Source organism: Lissotriton helveticus, chromosome 11 (genome assembly GCF_964261635.1).
Source record: "Lissotriton helveticus chromosome 11, aLisHel1.1, whole genome shotgun sequence".
Taxonomy (NCBI): domain Eukaryota; kingdom Metazoa; phylum Chordata; class Amphibia; order Caudata; family Salamandridae; genus Lissotriton; species Lissotriton helveticus.
Window position 1 is genome coordinate 991852132 of NC_136072.1, and position 18621 is coordinate 991870752.

The following is an 18621-nucleotide window of genomic DNA, read 5'->3' on the forward strand; positions in this document are numbered from 1 at the left end:
ATGCCCCTTCGTGTTTGTATACTATGTACAGTCGTGGCCGGCACGACTTGCGGGTGGGGCGGCACGCAAGGAGGTGGGGGGTTAATTATAATAAATATATTTTTTTTAAACCTAATTATACTTACCTGGCTGGATCCCGGGTCCCGCGCCTTCTCTGCTCTCCTGCTGTCCAGGAACAGGAAGCAGAAGCAGGCAGCCAGGCTCCCTCCCTCCCATAAGCCAATCACATTGCCGCTCAAGCAGCGTTGTGATTAGTCGGGACTGCGACAAGCCAGGGGCTAATGTCGAGGCCATTTCCTCCATGTAGGGTGCATGCAGCCTACACGGAGAAAAGGCAGAGTGCATATGAATGAGTGGCTTGGGCGGCCCCAGGGGGCTGACCAAACTGTCTTTGCACACTCTTGAGTGGGCAGGCACACCACTCCTCCCCTCCCCTGCTCTGAGCAGCCCCACCCACCCGCAACCAAACATAAAATGGTAATAACGGAAAGTTATTACCATTTTATGTTTCTGATTCTCGCGCTGTGAGTAGCAATGGGGCGACACTCCTCCGCCCTACTGGAGGAGCCGCCCCTGACTATGTACGAAAATATTAGGAAAACAATAGTCTGGCAAAACAACTAAAACAAACTCAAAGGCCAGACGTAAAAAACATGAATGCACCCAAGACCAGTCATCTCGATTTATATGTCTGGGGTCTGAAAAATCATTTACCTTGTTCTCCACTTTGAATTTCTTTCAGCTACCACCTCGGTTTATTATAATGGTACAAAAACCGCAAGCCTTCGAAGAGTGGGGAAGAACCTTCTGATCCAATGATAGCGCCACATGGCTCTGTGGCCCTTTAACCAACCTCTTTACTCCTTCGTCCCTCATCCCTTCGTCTTTGCAGACAAAATTAAAGTATTCCATACTTGTCTGTACAGTTCGTGGTACATTGCTCACTCACTTTTTTAGGTTTTGACTGGCCATGCGCTTTGCGCATGTGCCAAAAAAACCTCTTGAGTTGTGTGTGTGGGTCGGGATACGCCCCCTCCTCCGATTGGCTAGCTCCATAAATGGAGGCTAGCCATTGGACGAGGGGCCTGTCCGTCAATGCCGGACCAGATTCGGGGGCGTTCCCGAGATTCTTTGGCTTTTGCCGACGTCACGCGACGTCAGCCAAAAGCCGGGAACGCCCCCGAATCTGTCCCGGCATTGAGCCGGCACCCGCCTTCCTGCTCCGGTGTCTCCCGCCGTCCGTGTCCTCTCCCGCCCCCCTCCCCCCGTCCCTCTCGATGAACAGCTTCTTCCGTTATTGATCAATTGTTTACTTGTGATAGAGTGCCCTGCGCCCGTGATTGGACGACGCTCCGCCGCCCCGGACCACTTCGAAGAATTCTCCCTTTGCGCTATTGACCCGTTATCCCCTTCATTACCTGAAGAGGATGTGGATTAAGGGCTAGAGCAGCCGACTTTAAAGCTGGGGAACCAGTTTGGAGTCTCGGCAGAGACGCTCAACATCCTGTGATTCTGGGCACATCCCTGAATCTCCCCGTGCTTAACAACATGAATGTGTCCGTCTGGATTGCACTGGGTGCACATGTAAAGCGCTCTGATACCTTCGGGTCGAGTTCGCGCTATATAAAACTGAAAAAAAAAAAGAATATTTTATGTCTGTCCCAGGCATGGGTGACCCCGCGTTGACCCCTGGGGCCCCGACTCTGATACCCGGCCGTATATTCAGCATATTCACATACGATACGTTTACGAGCAGTCAGTTCTTGAAAAGCTGACAGCCTCTGCCCTTCCTGGCCCAGTGCTTGCGTTTGAAGCGCAATGTACATTAGAGCACTGCACGGCACGTGGGCAGTAAACAGTCCTGAAGTTACCCAGTGGCTGCAGGAAGCTTCTCTGCAGCATCCCTTGCAGCAGTGTGTTGCACCTTTATAGCCACACTTTGGTGTGGGTAAGTGCACATATGTCTTTGCCTACCGACTTCGACCTTTATTGCAGCGTCCCGTGTGCATTTGTTGCAGAAAACATGCCGCCACCCCAGGGCACGGCAGGAGTGTCGCCCCCTGCAGGTAGCACCGCACACAGGAGGGGCTTGCCTGGTGGCGTCCACTGTCAGGAGCTCAGTCACACCACGTGGTACTGTCATCACTACATTTGTGTACTTTCCGGTTCCATTGGCTTGACTGAGAAATCTATGCATCGTGTATTTTATGCTCCTGAAAAATCAATTTACTGGTTGGCAATTGGCACAGCAAGGGCGATCCACGCTGACCACAGGACTTTGGTGGCTGACTTGGAACCCTTTGTTTCAGTTTAAAAGTAAACATTTTATTAAGACATCAATAAAACAATTATACCAAAAATAACATTGTACAATATGATGAAATATCCATAGGTTAAAAACTGTGAATTCTTTACAAAGTTGTATAATAAAATTTGAAACTCATGTCACCAAAAAATGGAAGATATTGAAAGAAAGTAAGAAATTATGTGTAACCCCGTGTGTGCTAACAAACATGGAAGCATCTGCCCCGAGGAGTGTGCAGGCCTCCCTTCAAGGGGACTGACTGACTTCTGATGCCCACGTGCCCACACTGTGTGAGCAGAGCTGTCACGTGACCTCCTTCTCCACCAGTTTCATTATCTGCCAAAACAGGCCTGTGCCCAGAAACAACACGAGCCCCGCACTTTACGGAATAAACAGCTGCTTTCAAATAGGTTCTCGTGAAACATTTTGGGTTCGATTTCGAATTATGTACCAGTTTATTACAGGGCTGTGGGTGGGAGTGTTAAACAAATCACCCCTGTCATTGTAGGGGGTCTGTGCAGTTATTGTAATAGACACAGCAAGTGTGTGCACTTGTACAGCAATATTCTGTGGTTGGACTTTTCATAATATGTTTTATCTTTCCTGTTTTTTGTGATAGGTGGGGGTTGTTTTGTGCGGACTATGGACGCTAAACTTGTTCTCAATCCGGTCCTTGACATAAAACAATTTTCTGCCGGCTGCTGAGAGCTGCGCGCGCTCTCCGCAGATACCATCAGCTCATTAGCCGGGACGAGTTTGTCTTTTTACGGGGAGTTTTGTGCAGTTGTTTATGAAAACATGCAGAATACAAAGCAGCCGCTTTTCATCAGAGACGCAAGCGAAAGAGTGTCAAGAGATGCTTCCCCGGAAGCACGTAAAACATTGTAAATATGAAACAAACAGAGCAGCGCTATACATGCCAGGCATGCTGAGCGCTGTATGCGTCTGGTTAGAACTACTCTGTAATAACTACACTTATTACTCACAGAATGAAGCGCACTGCTGGGGCATAACGTGGGGTTTTAAGTTGTTTATTCTTGCAATGCGCACAGCGTATTCAAAATCAAATGTATCTGAACCCAGAGGTTAGATAGTCGTCTATATGTATAAGAAGCTGGAGTTCCAATCACAGCTCCTCTGTTTCCCCAGTTATGTGATCCTGTGCAAATTAATCTATCTCACTGTCATTGTATTCTTTTAATTTTCTTGACTAGTGACATCTTCAAAAGGTCATATATTTATATTGGTGCATATACTCCTCTGCACAGATGTATGTATATGGATTGGTACCTATACGCCTATGCTCAGATGTATGTATATGGATTGGAACCTATACGCCTATGCTCAGATGTATGTATATGGATTGGTACCTATACGCCTATGCTCAGATGTATGTATATGGCTCGAGTCAGGGTACCACGCGGGTGGACGGCGTCCCCCCCACTTATTTTACTGGGTGGACGCCGTCCCCCCTGACAAACAGCTGGGCTTCACTCTTAAGCCTCTCTGGATCGAGATCGGAGCTCACGAGCACGCTGATCACGCGCTGACTTCTCAAATGCAATCGCATCTAAGGGGTAAGCGAGGGGAGGCAATGAGCCCGATGGGGCCAGCCACCTTTCGTGACGTCATTTCCTGTTGTGACGTCACTTCCGGTGACAGTGTCCCCCACCTCTTTTTTTAGGTTTTGCCTGGCGAAAAGATGCGCTTCTGCGCATCTTTTTCGCGCAGGCGAAAACCTCTTGAGTTGTATACGGGAGACAGGAACGGCCTCCGTCTTTCATTGGCTAGCTCCATAAATGGAGGCTAGCCATTGGAAGACGGGCCTGTCCGTCAATGCCGGACCAGATTCGGGGGCGTTCCCGAGAATTTTTGGCTTTTGGCTACGTCACGCGACGTCAGCCAAAAGCCGGGAACGCCCCCGAATCTGTTCCGGCATTGCCGGCACCCGCCTTCCTGCTCCGGTGTCTCCCGCCGTCCGTGTCCTCTCCCGCCCCCCTCCCCCCGTCCCTCTCGATAAACAGCCGGCATTGCCGGCACCCGCCTTCCTGCTCCGGTGTCTCCCGTCGTCCGTGTCCTCTCCCGCCCCCCTCCCCCCGTCCCTCTCGAAGAACAGACTGTTTTATACTGCACAAAAATACATGCGCAATAACAATTTTCTGTACGAGGACGGAGAGCGTCTGAATCAGCATTCAGTCAATGTTACATTTTCCACAGGTGCTTCTAAGCGCATTATTTCTACAAGCGTATAAACTCTTAACACCTGCTCGGCTCTGCGGGATAGTGTTACGCGCATTCAGGGTGCAAGTAAAGCTTGGCCACCAGTATTTCTAGGAACCCACACTTCAAAGTGTGGGACAAGGCAGGATGGAGTTTAACTGGTTGCTTTAAAGTGGGAAAACATGCACTTGAACATTACCACATAGCTCTGAATTATGCCCTAAACATTGGGCGGCTCCCAATTTTTCACGCATAACAATCCCTGTGAAGATAATTGGTTGCAGTCAGAATTCAACTTGCGCTGGTAACATTTTACTAGACCTTGGGCTATTGGGAGGAGTTTTATTTCCAGGTCTGCTCACACGCATCCACAAGCGCTGGCAATGAACAGACTGTTTTATACTGCACAAAAATACATGCGCAATAACAATTTTATATGACAGATGAGGAAATGGTTGCTTTTAAGTATGAAATTATTGGTTTCTAAGAGTATTCGTGCCCTTCTTCAACAGGTAGACTAAGCATGGCATGAAGGTTACAGCTAGTCCATTATACTAGGGTTGTGTCACCAAAGAAGCATTGGCAAAGCCTGTAGTGCAGATTCAGAGTGCAGATTCAGAGTGCAGATTCAGAGTGCAGATTCAGAGTGCAGATTCAGAGTGCAGAGTGTGACTCTATGTGTGTGGGTGTAAAATGCAAGAGGTCATGCATTTGCGAGCGATTTAAGCTATTGGCATTGTAAATGACAATGCCATTTATTTATGTTTTAAAAAAAACACATAAATAAAAATAATGTCAAGAGCAATGCCAATAGCTCTAACTTTAACAAAGGCAAAACCATTGCATTGTAAATGCTTGTTTCTAGTTCCGATTACGCATTAGATAACATGCAGACATACTAGTTGCTTACCCCACAGATGTTTGAGAAGCAGATGTTAGTGCTGTGTGAAAGGCAGATTAGAAGGTTGTCTTCCACAATTTAAGACAAAGATTATAATTTGTAGAAGTAGATGAATATACTCAAATTAGAGAATGTAGCTTGTAACAGATGTAAAAAGCCCATGGCAATGTAAGCCAGAATTATCCTTAAACGCTCCGTGGGAAATAGGTTGCTAATAAAGAACTCTAGATAGACTAGAAAATGCCCCAATTTATCGCTTAGCTTTCATAGATTTCATGTGAAAGCTGGTTAGAGGTTAGTGGTTAAGGGATTACATCACTTTCAGGAGCAGGATACCCACTATGAACTTTGGAAAAGGTGTGCTTCCATTCACCTAAAAAGTGTTAGGAGTTGAACTCGTCATTTTCTTTTAAAGAAAAAAATCTCGATTGAAAACGCTTAAACCTAGTTTCAGTCTAAAAAATTGAGACCAGTTTTACTACTGATCTGCATTATCAGTATAAGCGCGATGTAAATTCCACAATACAATATGAAAATACAATAGTGGACCAGTAATGAGATCAAAGGAGTGAAGATACTTTTTTCAGTGCGACGAGGCCGTGTAGTGCTCACTTAATATATCACACCATGAGTTGTGGGCTAAAGTTATTCATACACCGTTAAGAATTTCTACAAAAACTCAGTGTGTCACCAGCAGAATTCTACTGATTTACCCCAGAAGTTTCTGAAATTTGCGTTATAATAATGAGACCCTCACCCATGAAAAAACTTAACATTTTGCTTGTAAGTCGTATTGTGTGTAGTTTTGGCACAGAAATACTTTGAAACCCACCTCCAATGTGTCTAGACAGCGATTACATATATAATTAATGTCTTATGGCTCCAGTAAACGTAGATATTGGTAAGAGAATGTGTACCATCAGTGCAATCTGTAGTGTATCTGCGGACAAGGACGAACTCGGGGCCGGATTCAAAAAGGTAAACTTACACTTTTGTGTCAATGTGCTACTTTTTAGTATTCATAAGCTAGGGCCAGATGTAGGAGAGCAAATACCGGTCGGTAACGGCCGATTTCGGCCGTTACCGACTGGTATTTGGGTTTTCAGATGTAGGGGCCATTATTTTACAGAATCGGTAAATTTACCGATTCGGTAAATTTACTGATTCTGTAAAATACCGAATCGGTAAATTTACCGATTCGGTAAATCCAAATGTAGGTGACACTCCTGAGAGTGTCACAGGCCCTTAAGAGTCGGTATTTTACCACACAATCCTATTGTGTGGTAAAATACCGAATCCAGGTGTGCATGCACACTGTGCAATGTGACACACAGACATGTCCTTAGGGCATGTATGTGTGCCACATGTCACACATGCCTTTACTTCGGGTGCTAGAGGGTGTCAAAGTGACACCCCCTGCACCGCCCATAGGAATCAAATGGAAATACCGATTCGGTATTTACCGAATCGGTAAATACCGAATGTTACCGATTCGGTTATTCTAATTTAAAAATTAGCTACATCTCACTCCTTCATATTTACCGATTCATAAATACAGAATCGGTAAAATTCAGTATTTATGAGTCGGTAAATGTCCCTCACCTACATCTGGCCCCTTGAGTCGTAAAACTCGGTACGTATTTTGTGAATACCAACAAGTAGTAAACTTACACAAAAGTGTAAACTTCACCTTTTGTGAATCAGGCCCGGAATGTAGGTTTCACAAAAACATGCCAACGCACATTTCGGAATCCTGGCACACAAGTTACACTGGGCCCCTTGGGGCCGAGTTAGCACCAGGGGCAGATATTTAGCTGAAGTGAATTTCAGGTCCATCATTAAAATGCTCGGTGCATCCCACTGTGGTCTCAAAAAGAATACATATTTTTTTTCAGAGCAAACCGCTTTCCCCTTGCAGTTGCTCTCTTTGAAAGCAGGAATGCATTCTTATCAAAAAGAACAGCTTCACTCTTTTTTGGAAATGTTCTAGCCTTTTCCCCAATCTCTGGAAAGGCCACATGGGTATTTGTGGAAGCATGGAGGAACATGTAGAAACCTACTTTTGTCTTAAATCGTATTTTTCAGGTTTTGCTACTTTTTGTTGTTGTTGGTGTGTGTGTCTGTGTGTCCTCTAAAATAGATAACTCGAGGCAAGGGCTAGAGTGATGTAGCTGAAAACACTGCCTGAGGCCGATTCCCATGGAATGCCCATTTACTTCCGCTTTTACGTCATTAAGAAACAGTGCCCCTCCCCATCCTCTGCTGTGTGCGTGTAAAAAGAACAAGCAATAAACAGGGCTCAGATTCCCTGTGTTTAAAAAGCATATGATTGGGAATGGGACGAGTGATACAGTCCTTGAAAGATCAGACAAGTGACGCCCCCCCCCCACGCCCTGCGCTAGGAACACAACACCATGTACCCCTCATCAACAGATCTGCAAGTTTTCCTTATACCGCACCCCCTTACCCACCACTTTCACCTAATTGTCTTTTATGGCAAAGCTCCTCCCTGTCAAGTCAAAAACTTGATTCCATTTAGTGGTGCATAAACACATTCAGAGTTGAAGGGCGGCCTCCTCAGCATCCCACAGACTGCCCGGTATCTTTCTTTACACCCCTTGCTCTCATTTCTGTGTCAATCATGTATACCATTTCATTATCTGAGAATAGAGTACCTTTACATATTTAAGTTACCATCTAACTGTGCACTTTACACTTGCAACAGGATGCGACTATGTACCCATTGTCAACAAGTTTGAACATTGTTAATCAAGTGGATCAAAAAATATATATATATCAAGCCCATGGTCTGATGATATGATTACTCTGCTTATTAACCAGTATAATTCAATAAAGCTTGCCCAAAATGTCCTTTTACCCTTTTTCAAGCATCCTTCCAGCTCGCCATCTAAAGGCAAACTACTGGAGGGACAATGGGGGATCCCATGCCCCCTCCCCAAGACATCACCCTGCAGGCGGGTGTAGTCATTCACTGCGCCCGCCTGCAAGGGGATCTCTAATCCAGCTTAAAAGTGCAGAGAAACAGATAGAAGCTTTAAAGCAGCTGCTCTGTATTTCTCTTGAATGCGCTGCCCCCAGTTCTCTGTGGCCCTGAGGGTAGTGTATTTAATATAATAGGGCACACTTTCCCTGTTTGCACCAGGCACACTTTCTGAGTTGGCGTACCTTGCACATAGCAGACGACCACCATTACTAGTTCCACTGGCAGAAGCCTACAATGGGATCTCCAACGGCATCTTGCAAGAAGTTGTGACACCATCTTGGGGTGCCCCAACATCAGGGCCTTAAGAGCTCTGCAGACACATAGACCTCCTTCTTTTGACCCTTGACAATGCAGCAGTCAACATCCCCAGAGGCTTCGGACATGTGGTGGACGCCGCATAATACAGAAACATCCACCCACCCACACTTTGAGCAGAAGGCGGAAATTTGAGAAGAAAAGAATGGGGCTACTCCAGAAATTGAACCGATTGGCTGGTTTTGACCCCTTAGTGTGGTAATGATCTTGTCAGGCATGAGGTTGGCTGGAGGGGGGTCCTGGACCTTTCAGCCCTACCCTAGGTTGCCTTGAGTTGATTATGTATGGGGGCTGGTCAGGCCACAGGTACCCTGGTAGGGACGGTGCATTATGCAGTGTCCTGGAGTTGTATATTATGTACCAAACTATGTTTGTTTCCATAACTCTTCTAGTCAAAGGTGAAAGCTTGTTTAAATGGATGTTGGTGATGTTATTTGCCCATGAACCCTTGCTGGGGAATGAGAATTGTTGGCATCAGATGATTGCCCCTGCAGGGATTGTATATACTAAGAATCTGCTAGCTACACTACATTTGTGAACTGTTAATCACTGGACTTAGGAATCATGGCTAATTATATTCGGATTCAATTATCTCAAGAGTCAATTACTGTAAAATATAGGAGTTGCGGTGTTGCCTTTCTTGTTTCTTTGTGTTTATAGAAAACGCCTATATGACTGCTATTTCATTTGTTAACGGTATGTTGCTTGATTAAATAGCTACATCATTGTAATACCACACACTTATGTCTCACATTCGTCTCCAAGGGTGGGGTGGTGGTTTAGGGGTGTAGTCCTGCGATTTGGACGTTGTGAGCGCATTATTAATGGTGCGCCGTGGTGCAAACAGGAAAAGTACGCACTATCTGTGATGGATGGATGACATTACAACGCAGTTTTTACAACGCATGCCATTACAACGCATAGCGCTTTGGGGTGCTGGATAGCGAATAGTTTAATTTACTATTCCAACTCCAGTCCCCGTGGATAGTAGGGAAGGTGTTGGATAGTAAATTAAATCTATTCCCTATCCTAGAGCGCCCCCCAGCGCAATGCGTTGTAAAAAGTTGCGATATAAAAGCACTGCGTGGTAAAAGTTGCGTTGTAAAGGATGTTTCCCATCTGTAATCGGTCCCCAGGGATCTTACTTCCCACAGCGTTCTTTATGGTCAATCAAAAGCATCCTCCTTTAAGGCCATCATTTTAAAAACACAAGGAGACTGTGTCATTCGTTCATGCTACTCCTTCGTGTCCCTCTTCTCTTTCACTCTGGTCTCTTTCCAACCACTTGACCTAACATTCGGAAATTCATCAGGCCCAGCCCCTTCTGAGTTTTTCTTTCAACACTAGCCTGCATCCTTGCTTTCTCTGGTGTGAGTGAGTCTCTTTCGCCAACATACAATATGTGTGGAGAAAAAGTACATTTCCTTCACAGATCTCTACTCTTCCATACGTCATTTCCGCATCCTGGCATGTAAAAGACGCGGAGGGGATTTAGTGAAGAAGTTGTTCACCGTTATTGATTCGGTGCCGCTAATTGTGTTAATGAAACCCAGTAATGCAGGCGCGGTCCGTCCATTGGGGCGTAAGGGCGTAGCCCCCCCCGCCCGCCCGCAGCTCCCCCTCGGTGTTAAGTTCAAAGTAAAGGCAGGCGGGATTCGGTAGAACTGACATTCCAATCATGTCAGTCAGCATGATGCCACCCCGCCCACCCCCTTCAGAGTCTGAAGGGGGTGGGCGGGGTGGCGTCATGTTGACTGACATGACGGTGTCATGTCACCAGGGCAAGCAACACAAGTGCGCATGAGTGTGGACGGAGGATGATTTTTTTACCCGTGTCCGCTCATGCGCACTTGCGTTTGCACTTTTTTGCGCATGCCCATTAGGAGCCCTTTGGGCTCCTAATGGGCGTGCTCCGGGCGAAGAGGAACCTGTGCCCCAAGAGCCAGATTGGCTGCGAGGGGCTGCCAGTCCCCATTCGTGCGTGACGTGAGGCGCTAAGGGGTCGGTGAGCAGAGGTGGCACGGACCCGGACCGGCGGTGACTTAGGTAAGTAAGTTTAAAAAAAATATATGTAATTCCCCCCCCCCCCCCCCCCTCCCCCCCTGCGACATCACCCTCTCTCCCCCCAGCTGCGACTGATTGTCGTTTGGTTTTATGCTTAAAAAAAAGTGCAGAATTACAAAGAAAGTAGTAAAGTACCCTAAATACAATGATAGATACACGAAGTATGTTTGGTTGGAGCAAGAAAAGCACTCGTTTTGTGGCTGTATTTCTATTTCTAGTTCATTTTGGGCTCTCCTTGCAGCTTTCTATGAGGTTTAAATTCATACAGGGTATGGTATGCTGTGGTTGAAATGTGCTTGAAAATGCACCCTTTTTACACTCTTTTTACAACCCCCCTTAGGTTGCTCTCTACAGTGCAGTATGACAATCATTTTACGCCTCACCAGTTAAAAAAGTCACCAGCCACCACTGCAATAATGTACAACTATGTTTTATATTTGTATTCTTGTTTTTACGTGTTTGTTGCTTATAGTCTGCAGAACATTTGGCGCTCCCCCCACGTGTACATCTGTTCTATTCCTGTGACGCCGCGCATCTAGTTTTCAAGTGTTGCGCAAGACCAGTTCTTCGTATGAGGAAGTGCAGCTGCGTGACAGCGCGAGAGACAGACGCGTTCATCACATGCTTTACCACAGCAGAAAGCAGTCTGGGTTTGAGCAACGTAGTTTATTTTTATGCGAAGCCAATCTCGCCTCCGGTTTGGGTGTGGTGAAAACATTCGTGTACGGATCTGTTAACTAGCTTCCAGGCAGAAGACAAGTCGAATGAAATGGAATGACGTGCACGTTTAACTTTTATATTTGGCAACAAGCGCGAAACCCAGTTTTTGCTTTTATTCAGAATTGAAATTGCTTATTTCGTTTAGTGGCGCATGTCAGTCTCTGCCAGAGGTTTCTGACCTTACATGTGCAAAGGACCCAAAACCGAAATACTGGAAAGAATTGCCAAATTTTCAATGCTACATCACTCATTCACTGTCTTAATGCAGTTGTCTTTAAAAAACATGTTTCTTTCCACGAATCGATTATCGACCTAAATTCCACGTTTGATAGTCCCAATTTGTCTAGAATCATATTTCAACCATTTTAATTTCGTTCCAAATAATAAACTTTTGTGTTTTTGGCACCATAGCAAGTCTTTTCATTGTTTTTGATTTTTTAAGTACATGCGTGTTTGTGGATTGTGTAGTGATTTTGCAGCTTATTATGGCGCTTCCGCTTTCTGTATTGGCTTGTTCAGATCTTCAGCATGCTTATGAGAGGGTGTCCATCACAGGATGTTCCATTCCCACCATAAAACATAGTTTCCAAACCTGGGGAGGTCAAGTTCAAGCGGCCTTGGATGTGAAGAGGACCTAGATATGGAAGATTATATAACTTGTGCTTAGGTAGTGGAGATGTCTGCAAGTGATAGTCATAGGCACTCATTTGCAGACCTGGCCTTTCAGACGGCTTTAGCTGTCTCACCAGACTATTGACATTCCAAAGAATTCATGCTCTTCTCTTCTCTGCTCTTCTCTGCTCTTCTCTTCTCTTCTCTTCTCTTCTCTTCTCTTCTCTTCTCTTCTCTTCAAAAAAGGTTAAAGCTAAGTTATAGTTAGGAAAACGTTATTTATTTTTGGTATACAAACCCAACTTAAACTGCTCAAACATTAGAAATTCTACACTTCATAGTTCTCTCTTATATTTATGATTTATGCACCACTTACACACTTATTTAATGGCGACTATCCCAGCTTAAACTACATAAACATTAGAAATTCTGGTTATAGTTATCGCTTAAATTTATCATTTACGCGCACTTTTGTAATTATTATAAGACCTACTTATAACTCATATTTATGCCTACGCTCCACCTTCAAATTAGTATAACTTACTCACCTTTGTACATAGCCTTGTCACATCATTCGAGATAACTATAAGTGTAGATTTTGTAATATTGGTATAGTTAAAGTTGGATTTGTATACCAAAAATAAATAACTGTTTCCTAACTAGAACTTAGCTTTGACCTTTTTTTTTCTCAGAATTTCAATGGTTTATTAGAATTTTAATTAAAACTTTTTAATCAGACAGTTTACTGTCGTCGAGTGGAGTGTCATTAAATGGAGTGTGGTATAATATAGTGGAGGATAATATTCTACAGTGTACTGTGGTACAGTGGAGTAGAGTAGAATGAGGTAGAATAGAATGGTGTACAGTGAAGTAGCACACAGTGGAGTGGCATAGCATATAGAGTCAAGTCAGATAGAGTGTAGTGGCGTACAGTGTAGTGGTAAACAGTGGGATAGCATACATGCAGTGGCCCATTTTCCTTTTCTTTTAGTTCTGCATGCCTGCAATAAAACAAAAAATAAATAACTATAGCACCGGCTGGCCAAGGCCAGACCTATTGGTGTTTCATTGCCAATGATTTTTGGGTACTGGAACTTACTTTTCTTAATCAAATTTTGACCCAGAACATCAGAGAGTAAAGCAGAAGAGGGAGAAGGAAGTGAAAGCTAATAAAACAGTGACAAATGGAGAAAACAGGGATAAAAAATATCCTCCAAGAGTGAGATGAAGTAACATGAAGTGTATGGTTGTAGAATCAAGACCTGGAATACTTATTATATGACTGCGCAGGCGTTAAGCAGTACTGGCGGTGGGTTATTAAGAAAATGAATGAGCCTCCGTACTTATGCTTTTTTAAAATTCATCTTTGATTAGAATTGTCACAAATGGTGCATTGAGATTCAATCTTTCTTCACCAGGAGTTAGTGAACAGCTTTGAGAATGGGAGCGACTAACGGCTCACCAGTCCTTGTGATTCTCTTTGCGCAAATACAGATAAGTGACAGCAAAGTGAGGTATTATTTTGGAGGGTAAATTAGTGAATTCATATAGTGTAAATCAGCGAAATTTATTTAAGAGATTCACTGTAGGTTAATTATGTAGATTCAGGGAGGAGTGGGTCCATTCTTGCTCCCTCTGTAGGATTGCTAGTTACTGCTGACCAAGGTCACTTGTTTGACTGGAGATAAGGTTTAGTGAAGAGAGAGTCCAAGGCTTTGCAGGTTTGATTGTATTAGCAACATCAATGGCAGTGGCGTGGTATTTGCCTCTTTGGCTGAGGAGACCTACCTTTAACTTCACTGCTCCATCCAGTATCCAGCAAAAATATTCATATGATCAGGTTGCCCTGAAGAGCTCGAAATTGCTAAAGTCCTGTTGCCACCACCTTCCTCTTCCATGGAATGTCATGCCTTATGGTTATATGAAGATATTGAATAGAATTAATGTTAGTTTACCAGGGGGAATAGATTTTCATCTAGCATTTTGAAGTATTTAGCTTTGTGTGAATTTGAATGAAGAGAGTAGGCCAACTGCGCCATCAAAAAGGCATTAATGCCATTCAAAATTAGCTGATTCAAAATAATTTACATTACATGGTGACACTGCATTTTGTTTCAGGTCAGACGGCGCTGCACATTGCTATCGAGAGGCGGTGTAAGCATTATGTGGAATTGTTGGTGGAAAAAGGAGCAGATGTACATGCACAGGCCCGCGGCCGCTTTTTCCAGCCGAAGGACGAGGGAGGATACTTCTATTTTGGTAAGGATGAATGCATGCTGACGTGTGACTCTAAGCATTTTTGTGACCAACACTGTGGAGTTATTCCTACTTTAAGTAAAAATAAACAGCGGGATTAATACAGAAACAAAAAATGTAGTAGAGAGCTGGACCCAAGCGAAGCATCTACATACCTTCTTAGTTGCTAGAATTCTTTCCTCTGAGAATTGGTGTTTTACACATCCCAAAAATGATTTGGGCACTACTGTTACTGCAACTGTCAAAACCAAATAGTGCAACTGAACCACTGTCTTGGGGACCATTGCTTATTCAGAAGACACCCCTTCCATGGAGACACTGGATATTGCCTTGTTTTAATTCTGTAAGGAATCAAAGATGTGCACTATTTACTCCGGATAAAGAACTGCAGACATTAACACAGTACGGTGCACTCTAAAGCAGGGGTCTCAACCTTTTGTGTGATAAGAGCTACTTATGTTAAATGAAAATATGTCAGTGCTACTAATATTATTAGAGTTGTGATAGTGACCACGTTAGACAAGATTATATTAGTGACTACCGTGTCCAAGATTACTAGCAGTGATCACTGCATTGTACCAGGTGTGTTGCAGGCAGGAATGCAAAAAAAGGTCTTGTCAATATGAAATGCCTATACGTAGGTAATAAATGTCAGCCACAGGGCCCCTGGCTCACTCGTAATTATATTAGTAATAAGTCTCAGCGCATGATTTGTCACTCAAAAAGCCTTTTTAATTGTAATTTGGAAATGCACCTATTTTTCTCCAAACATCAGGTCGGAAAATTCACACCTTTTCATCTTGGAATACACAACTTTGACATACATGTGTTAATTTAACCAAGTAAAAAAAACTGACGGTTAGCTAAGAAGCTACCAGTAGCTCACGAGCTACTCATTGGAGAAAGCATGAGAACAGTCTAGGGTTGCACAAAATTGCAATTTTTTTGGGTGAACTATGTGTAAATGTAATAATAATTAAGCGAAATTACATGTATTACTCAAAGTGTATGTGGCTTGGATCGCAAGTGGAAATTTTACACACGAGTCCACTCCACGTTAACGTAGTACCAGATACTGACATGGGATTGGTTCATGCAGAAATTGTCAGTTTTACAGTTCCATGAGACACTTTTTGCTCAAACAAGTCTCCCCCAAGCAAGCATTGATAAAGCCAATCGGTCTTGGCAATGCAAGAGCTTTTGGCTTTGTCAATGTTCTTCCGCATTGCATGGCCAGATGGTAAGTAATTCCCAGCCAGATGCAGCACCCAAGTGCCTGCAGCTGAGGTGCTGTTACTTCTTTGTGTAACCACAAGTATACATGAACAAGGCATCCCAAATTAAAGAGGTTGTTTATGTACCAAAGCAAACACTAGGAGATGATGGACTGAGTGCTCAAACTTTTCATACACTCACCCCCAGTCACAGATATGGGTTGAATCCATCATCATTCTTTAGTTCACTTCGCCACCCCAGTTCAGACACACCTATATGCAAATCAGTCTTGACTCCGTTCCTCATGAGTATAGTCCAGCCCGAACTGAAAAGCCAGGTCTTCCCTGGACCGGAAACAAGCATCCTGGGACCGGTTTTGGGATAACCCCCCTCATCAGCCAAGGATGAGTTGGGAGTTCTGACAACTAATTTGACCACGAAGAGAAAAGAAACATCATGTTTTATATAGGTTTAGGAAGGGTGGCTGGGATGGTATTGTAAAATAATAAATAATCCATGTGGAGTGGTGTGGCTCACTGGTTAGAGGCGGCAGACCTGTAAGCAGAGAACAGCCCGGGACCAGGGTTCAATTCCCGACACGGCAGGGTCTTGGACCAGGGTCAACGGACTCGATAATTCTCGCCTCAGTGCCTACTCTAACCAGGGAACACACTCGGTAACTCTGGGCATTAAGCTTGCCTCATCTCTACAACGGCCCCCCACAGACGCCGGGGATGCCTGGTTTCACCCTGGAGATACCCAGAAAGGGACCATCCCACAGGGAAAACCAGGACGGGTTTCCCAGCGGTCTACAGCGCCAGGACACTCGGGTAGAGTAACAGTGCGCTTTACAAGTATCCCACATGGCACGTCTTATTTCAGTGCAAAGGATTGTTTTAGAAACCCATTTGTTTCTAATATGTTTTTGTACTAATTATTGTTTGTAATGAAAGACTGCATGAACTATCTTTTTATACTGAATGTACATGTTTACTTCTATTGCAATTTGAAACTAAAAACATAATGAAAATATATAACAAGCATTGGAAATGCAATAGGTCTCGGATATATTTGAGTTAGAGCTAATGGCATTGTAAATGGCAATGTCTTTTAGTCATGTGTTATGGAGTGTATGCATGTGGTGTGTAATGGAATTATGTGGTTTGGATTGGAATTGTTCAACCTGCACACTCACAAACTGTTCACTCTGCACACTCACAAACTGTTCACTCTGCACGCTCACACACTGTTCACCCTGCACGCTCACACACTGCTCACCCTGCACGCTCACACACTGCTCACCCTGCACGCTCACACACTGTTCACCCTGCACGCTCACACACTGCTCACACTCTGCACTCGCACTCTGCACTCGCACTCACTACTCTCTACTCTGCACTCACTACTCGGCCCTCACTACTCGGCCCTCACTACTCTGCCCTCACTACTCTGCCCTCACTACTCTGCCCTCACTACTCTGAACTCACTACTCTGCACTCACTACTCTGCACTCACTACTCTGCACTCACTACTCTGCATTCACTACTCTGCACTCACTACTCTGCACTCACTATTCACTACTCTGCACTCACTATTCACTACTCTGCACTCACTATTCACTACTCTGAACTCACTATTCACTACTCTGCACTCACTACTCTGCACTCACTACTCTGCACTCACTACTCACTACTCACTACTCTGCATTCACTACTCTGCACTCACTACTCTGCACTCACTACTCTGCACTCACTACTCTGCACTCACTACTCTGCACTCACTACTATGCACTCACTATTCACTACTATGCACTCACTATTCACTACTCTGCACTCACTATTCACTACTCTGAACTCACTACTCTGAACTCACTACTCTGCACTCACTACTCTGCACTCACTACTCACTACTCTGCCCTCACTACTCTGCCCTCACTACTCTGCCCTCACTACTCTGCCCTCACTACTCTGCACTCACTACTCTGCACTCACTACTCTGCACTCACTACTCACTTCTCTGCACTCGCTATTCACTACTCTGACCTCACTACTCACTACTCTGACCTCACTACTCTGCACTCACTACTCACTACTCTGCACTCACTACTCTGCACTCACTACTCTGCACTCACTACTCTGCACTCACTACTCTGCACTCACTATTCACTACTCTGAACTCACTACTCTGCAGAGTAGTGAGTAGTGAGTTCAGAGTAGTGAGTGCACTCACTACTCTGCACTCACTACTCACTACTCTGCACTCACTACTCACTACTCTGCACTCACTACTCACTACTCTGCACTCACTACTCTGCACTCACTACTCACTACTCTGCACTCACTACTCACTACTCTGCACTCACTACTCACTACTCTGCACTCACTACTCTGAACTCACTACTCACTACTCTGCACTCACTACTCTGCACTCACTACTCTGCACTCACTACTCTGCACTCACTACTCTGCACTCACTACTCACTACTCTGCACTCACTACTCTGCACTCACTAATGACTACTCTGAACTCACTACTCACTACTCTGAACTCACTACTCTGCACTCACTACTCTGCATTCACTACTCTGCACTCACTACTCACTATTCACTACTCTGCACTCACTACTCACTACTCTGCATTCACTACTCTGCACTCACTACTCAGCATTCACTACTCTGCCCTCACTACTCTGCCCTCACTACTCTGCCCTCACTACTCACTACTCTGCACTCACTACTCACTACTCTGCACTCACTACTTACTACTCTGCACTCACTACTTACTACTCTGCACTCACTACTCACTACTCTGCACTCACTACTCTGCACTCACTACTCACTACTCTGCACTCACTATTCACTACTCTGCACTCACTACTCACTACTCTGCACTCACTAATGACCACTCTGCCCTCACCACTCTGCCCTCACTACTCTGCCCTCACTACTCTGCCCTCACTACTCTGCCCTCACTACTCTGAACTCACTACTCACTACTCTGAACTCACTAC

The 18621-nt window shown here is 44.6% G+C and overlaps 1 protein-coding gene across 2 annotated transcripts in view; it reads left to right on the forward strand.

Annotated features, from left to right (window-relative positions):
• The window catches only part of TRPV4 (transient receptor potential cation channel subfamily V member 4), a 595067-nt gene that overhangs the window by 274661 nt on the left and 301785 nt on the right, over positions 1-18621 (forward strand). For both annotated transcript variants that reach the window (XM_078667355.1, XM_078667354.1), the window contains exon 5: positions 14260-14400. In XM_078667355.1, coding sequence (XP_078523481.1) covers positions 14260-14400 — 141 coding nt within the window. The remainder of the gene's footprint in view (positions 1-14259; positions 14401-18621) is intronic.